A 6,750-nucleotide genomic window follows, 5' to 3' on the forward strand; every position below is an offset into this window, starting at 1 on the left:
GAATCCGGTGGAGAGTCAGGAGGCATGACCATCCCTGGAGTGTGATCATGGCCCTCATGCCCTTCAATTTGAATAACCATCATCAAGCTTACAGTTATTAAGCAATACCAAATTAGAAATTCAGAAGCCTTGGTAATACCAAACCCCATTTTTTGTTGAGAGCTAGCTAAAGTGAAGCTGTTTGACAATATTCACACGATCTTATGGCTTTATATAGTGAATGTTCTTGGTACGTTGATGTTAAACTCTGATGTGTGTTGTACTACAATATCTAACCCGTTGTACTTCTTTCTTTTCATTGACTTTGGATTATATAATATAATGCATATATGGCCTGTAGCGTGCTGACATCTATTAATCAGGGCTTATTTATTACTCCCTCCGTCCCATTGATTTGTGGAGGTTAAAAAAATGTGTAATTTAATAAGAAAAAGTAAGAATAGTGGATAAAGTGGTGGGTCCAATCAATATTTAATGTATATAGTGGGTGTAGTGGAAGAAATGAGTGGATGTAAGTGGGTGGTGTTAATTTTTATATTTTAAAATTTACTATTTTGGGTAAAATTTGAAATGTATAGAATTGAGTAGGATATCTAAAAAAAGAAAATATATACAAATGAATGGGACAAAGTGAGTAATTCAAGTAAAATGCCAAATACATATTGGAGCAATTCTTATGTTTTAAATTTTAAGTATTCTGGCGTTTGATTTACCAAGAGGCTCATTGTTCTTAGTTTCCTGGTCAGCCTCTTGAGGATTATTTTAAATTTTAAATAGTTTCCAATAAAAAGTTTGAAATAAAGGCTTGTTGCGATGCTGCTCGGGGTACGTACCTCCCCTGTGATTTCGGAGGTCTCTTTCTGTCTACTGTGTTCTAGGAAATTATTTGCTCATGGTCTCGGAGATGTGCAACACAACGTGCTGTGTGTAGATCCTCAGCTGAAACTAAGAGGTCCAGCTGGCTTATCCAAGTTGTGATCTCACTTGATTTTGTAAGACCACTAAAAGACAGCAAGATTATGGTGCCTATTCAACATTTCGGCAATTAGGGTATTAGCTTTGCTGATACTCTAGTTCTCAATTAAACAGACGATCTGAATATTATGATATTTTTATAGTACATTAGTACGTAGTTCTGCAAAGATCTTCATTTTACAAAGTTCTTGAACTGCCTGAAGCCGCCTGCATACGTAATTCTGCCATACTTTAACTACTGGACACATATATATTCTCTCATTAAAATTTTAGCACTAAAGAAATTGGAAGCACTTGAAACCAACTAAAATCGCCTTGCTACATACGCTACTGACGCCTCGCATTATGAGAACTACGAACTGTTACACCGTGCAAAAACTTGGTGTACCCAAGAAGACTTAGTTTTCCATCTGAAGTCCTTATCCAATCCTTGAGTAAATTGTATGCTGAAGCCCCCAAATTCATCTCCTGCACATTTTCTCAGACATCAGCAAGTAGCCAAGTTAAATAATCAACCAAATTTACCCAATGTAGAAAAGCCTACTTGGAACTAGGATCCAGGTAGGCTAAGACCCTGTAAATCTTACCATAGGTGTTTATGTAAAAACTTTTTCAGCATAGCCAAGTTTAATAATCTATCTCAAGGCTCATAAATTAATCACCTGTGCTAGTTCTTCCACAGTAGTGACCTTGTTTCCTTCTTGTTCAAAATATGCAAAAGCTGTACTTGCAATACTTTCCCATTCTTCAAGAGCCTCAATCTGATAGGTGCTAATTGCAGCAGCACAAAACTCTTCAAAATACATGCCTTTATACGAGAGAGACTCCATCTTCAGTAAAATAATAGAAAGTTTTAGGTATTTGAGAATAAACGAGAATTTAATTAGCGAAAACAAAAAGTAAAAAAGTAAATGGTTCATAAGACTAATACATGGTTAAGTGTGATCAGAAATTCATTATCATTTAATCAGTTAAAGATGTCTATCCCACACAGTGTAAAAGATTGAAGCTTTACAATCAAGGTGTTCAAGTAAACAAAAGCCAAGATGCCTCACCGCAATTAATATATCAGGAATTCTGGACTCTTTCATCGTATCAGTCATGTTTTTAGCAAGAGCCTGCAGAAAAATTAGAGAGTTAAATTCATTAAAGAAAACAAAACACAATAGGAAAGTAGATTTCAATGTATAAATGACATGAGTAGAAGACTAACCAATCTAAAATTATCGAGGGTGACAAATCCATCTTTTGGTTCCAGATGATTAAACTGAGCCCTAAGATAGATGATATGATCTTGTGTCAAAGCTTTTGAGAGTGCCTATACAAGAAATGATCAACAAAAAAATTACACAAATTATCACAAAAAAGCTACATTAGATTCGTCAATAAAAAAGCAGAGCAGTATAAATTTGGCAAGAGCCCTTTAAACTAGAGACGCTTACAAAGAGATGGCCAGATAGTTTTCCAATTTTGTTACACAATATAATACATAATATACATACCTTTAGTGCTGCACGCTTAAACGACGTGGCACGTACATATGACTTTACTAATTTGAATGTTTGAATATCTAGGGGAATAGAGTGTTTTTCATCCCGCAGCCATGGGTGACCTGCATAAATAAGAGGAGTGTATAATGCGATCATCAAGAGCTTGAAATCTTAGTAAGTTACATATTACTACATCACCAAGGGATAACAATAATAGTGTCTTACCAAGTGCTTGGGCAGTTGTCATTCTTTTCCTGTGGTCCTTGTTTAGAAGCCTTTTCACAAAATCTTTAGCTTCTGGTGATACATTAGGCCAAGGCGAGTCATTGTAGTTGGGGTCAGCCCTTAACACTGAACGGAATATTCCAGATTCGGTTCGTGACCAAAAAGGTCTACTCCCACATAAGAGTATATATGCTATGACTCCTATACTCCAGATATCAGCTTCAATGCTATATGATCTGTGGAGCACTTCAGGTGCAACATAGTATGCACTTCCAACAATATCATTGAGGCGTTCATCTGCACATTTAGGGGATTAGATTATTTGCGTCGAAAGTGACTTAAACAAGCAATCTAACCACTAAAGAGAGAAGCAAATCACATAGGGATTAACATATAAGCAAAGCCGAGTTTAGCCATTAGAATATTCTCTATCAGCTGGAAATCTAATTTCTCTAACAGCGAGGTTTAGATTACTAGAGCTGATAACAGACGCCGTGGACATATCACTAGATTATACACAATCGAAAATGTTGTGAGCCCGAGGAAGAAAAACTATGTTATAAATGAAAACATGTATAGATAGAAACGAATAATGAAGTTCTACGAAATTCTTCCGCAGTGAGATAGTAGTGGCAGTATAACATTTCCCAAAAGACAACCAGAAGAAAAATTATAATGAGCAAACATACCTGGCCTACTGAAATCAGATAGTCCAAAATCTATAATTTTCAATGGAGCGTCCTCGTCTCTTGTGGCAAAGAGAAAGTTCTGCCGATTATTCAAGTGAGGAAGTTAGTTGGAACTGATTGAGAGTTCAAACAGAGAGGAACAAGTAAAAGGTCTGTGTGTTTTTTTTACCTTCAGTAAATTATATAACGATTCTAAGTCAAAAAATCATTTAATACTTCATAAACACTAAAAAATGTTAAACTAATACCTCTGGTTTTAGATCACGGTGCACAACACCTTGTAAATGACAAAAGGCAACAACTCTTAGTATCTGCACCACAATAGTTTTAGCATCGTCCTCTGCATATCTTCCACCTCTGTAGTGAAAATATTGTTGAGGTGTAGTTAGACTGGAAAGCATCACAATGGATACTAGTACATAGCACCACTACTGGTACATAACAATATACAATTAATGAAAAAATCACCTTGATAAAATCCGGTCAAGTAATTCTCCACCTTCACATAGTCTGTTAAGGAACAAATAACCAAATACATCAGATGCCGGTACCTATTGTTACTTTGAGTCACCAACAGAACATCAGTAATCCTATATACCATATAAACAAAGTGTACCCTTAATGTAAAACGAGAAAAATAATTTAGATACTGAACCATGAAAAATGCGATGGATAATGATGAAAGACAAGATTAAAACACTTCATAATTACGACAGTGAGTGACTATAACTTAAAACCTTATACAAATTTAAGTAATGGTCAAGTTAGTTTAGTGAAGTAAAGAAGAATACATACTCCATGACAATGTAGATGTTCTGTGCATCTTCAAATGCATCATAAAACTTGACTGTATTTTCGTGTCCAGATAAGGCTTTCAGTATCTTCACTTCCCGACGAACATCTTCAATCGCTATTGCTGTTGTCATCTGGCAGAATAGTCATTCAAGAAAATTGTGTTATTCTGTTATGAGGTTATAAGCTAATGACCTTTGCAGGATTTAGAAAATGATACTGCTAAGCTGGCATTGGTGGAGAAAAGCAGACAATTGATTCCAAGACAAAGCCGCTACTTTTACATATATATAAATAAACATTTGCCGGATATCGAGGGTCCGATCCTTGTCAAAGACAATGCGGACGTGTGAGTGTTTTTAAGTAGCAAAAAAATATGTATCTAAAAAAACTTTTACTTCCAAGATTTCAGGATTAGACTGTATATGGTAGGGGTGTCAATGTCTACTGGTATTCAATCTGACCCCATCAACAACAACATAAAATCCGAAAATAACACGAACACTACATGATCATCAATCCAACTATTTATTCAATATTTGTTCCTTTAAATTTATGCATCCAAAATTTTAATTTTAAAATTGTACGTTTACGAAGACTAACACAAACACGCTGACACGGAAAATTAGTCATGAGACAAAGATAACACACACCTTAGCTTTGGAAATGATCTTTATAGCAACAGGCTGATTCTTGAACTGACCCTTCTTAGCTTTCCCAGAACACGTATGACCAAAATGCCCACGCCCCACCTCCTTCCCTAGCTCATACTTGGCACACAAGTTTTTCGAAAACCCGAAAGTCTTATCAAGCGTTGGCTCAGCCCTCTCTGCTTCACCACTTTCAACCTCCGTCGCCACCGGGCTCTCCTTCACCTTCCTAGTAGCTTGCCGTTTCATGATTTCCGACGTGATCGGCTTCGCCGGCGACGGCGGAGGAAACGGCCACTTGAAAAACTTCTTTGGAGTCCATGATGGTGACGGGTCAACGCCGGCAGGATAGTGTGTTTGAAAAGGACTAGATGAGAATGAATGCGCCGGCGTGTTTTTGTTAGAGCTTGTGGCTCCGTTTGTAGTTGAATGAACCTCCGATGGTAGCGTCTCCGGCCGTTTATCGTCGTCGACGGCGAAAGTGACGCTTTTGCTACAACAGTGGCCCATGATCAATGTTTTGAAATCATGTAACGTAGAGTAGTTAATATATATGTGTAGATATACAAGCAAAGTGTTTCAAAAAGGAAAACATGGATTAAATTCTTTAGGGTGATGATGGGAGTGATAAAAGTTTATTTCCTATCGTTCTAGTTTCGAGTTTAAAGAAATATTGGAATGGTGGATTAAAGGTCAAACTAAATAGCAGAAAATTGTTTGAGCAACTGGGAAGTATAAATTATAGTCAAGAAACAAAAATGTAGAGTAGGAAAAAATGTAAGTGATTTGGTAAGGAAGGTGAAAGATAAAGAAAATGGACAGGGGAAAAGAAATTATGTAATGTTGTTAGGTTGATAGACACGGAAAATAGTATCGATTATATCGCTATTGCCGCGTTTGTAGTTTGCTTAAAAAATTAAAGCCGTTTGACGTTTTTGATTGGCACTGATTGCAACTTACTGGCGTATATCCGGCTTCTACACAATCGACTAGTTCGTCATTTCTTGTCTTGCTATTTAATATACCGTGTCTATGTAGCATCAAAAGGAACATGCTTCAAATATTTTATGCCGTATAACAAACATGCTATAAGTATCACTCCAGGCTTTATTTGTCAAAGTTCTCTCCAAGAAAAACATCAGTAGAAACATGATGAGGGATATACAGGGAAATTTGAGGGGATCTCACGCACGATGTAACACAAATTTAATTCTTCCTCAATAATTAATATATTGATCATCACAAATGAATTCAAGTATATGTTTGAATTAGTTACTCTTTTATTAGGGAACAATTTTACGAGGCATTTCATCTTATTCATGAAATTACTTTATTTGTTGAATATGAGTATAACTAGTGTTGTAGGGAGAATTTGATACAACAGTGTTTTGGAGATCCGTACCCGAAATAAAGACTTATGGTGGTATTTAGTGGCGGAAAAGTTTTTTCGGATGGCTGGATTGTATAATGACTCCTTACTAAATGAATAGAGAATGTATTCTTTCTCTTACTCTTTGTCGAATATCAATCCACATCATTATACAAGTTGCCTACGTGTCATATTTATTGAGATCAAATCTCACGTAATTCTTGGAGAACACGCCACATTATTAGCGTTAGGGTTTTCAGACTCATTCAGCCCAGCCCGGCCCATCTCTAAGTCATCCATTCAGCCAATCAATCACCTAAATCTTGACCAGCCCCACACGTTTTCCCTATAATCTCGCGACATCTCCGTGCTGGTCCCGACATTCACGAATAATCTATTCATCTATGTGTTATTATCCATATCATAGTCAAAATTGGTTAATGCGAGCCGACCTGGCCACCTCGGCTCGCACCAACCCTGCTGGCGGGGCCATTCTCACCTCCCAAAGAAAGTCATTAAGCGAGTCGCCCAGGTCTCACCTTGTGCTTTAAATCCTCCTA

At 36.8% G+C, this 6,750-nt stretch overlaps 1 protein-coding gene across 1 annotated transcript; it reads right to left on the minus strand.

The window, feature by feature from the left end:
- Positions 1–1,022: 1,022 nt before the first annotated feature.
- On the minus strand, positions 1,023–5,654 carry LOC141708305 (CDPK-related kinase 3-like). The gene is made up of 11 exons (XM_074511867.1): positions 4,825–5,654; positions 4,175–4,305; positions 3,848–3,889; positions 3,628–3,736; positions 3,380–3,458; positions 2,691–2,987; positions 2,478–2,587; positions 2,189–2,293; positions 2,031–2,093; positions 1,638–1,805; positions 1,023–1,443 (listed from the first exon to the last, which is right to left on the minus strand). Exons 1-11 carry the CDS (start codon positions 5,329–5,331, stop codon positions 1,303–1,305), a joined length of 1,752 nt encoding a protein of 583 aa, XP_074367968.1. The 5' UTR covers positions 5,332–5,654; the 3' UTR covers positions 1,023–1,302.
- Between the last annotated feature and the right edge of the window lie 1,096 nt (positions 5,655–6,750).

The sequence above is a fragment of the Apium graveolens genome, chromosome 2 (assembly GCF_009905375.1).
Source record: "Apium graveolens cultivar Ventura chromosome 2, ASM990537v1, whole genome shotgun sequence".
NCBI lineage: Eukaryota > Viridiplantae > Streptophyta > Magnoliopsida > Apiales > Apiaceae > Apium > Apium graveolens.

Bases quoted from the DNA above. Each gene is read 5' to 3' on its own strand.
- LOC141708305 (XM_074511867.1), bottom strand. From the start codon at position 5,331: ATGGGCCACTGTTGTAGCAAAAGCGTCACTTTCGCCGTCGACGACGAT. The intron at 3,737-3,847 runs GTGATTTTTTCA...TTTTCACTACAG, and splicing joins CTTGACCGGATTTTATCAAG to AGGTGGAAGATATGCAGAGG. The intron at 2,094-2,188 runs GTTAGTCTTCTA...ATTTTTCTGCAG, and splicing joins CCCTCGATAATTTTAGATTG to GCTCTTGCTAAAAACATGAC.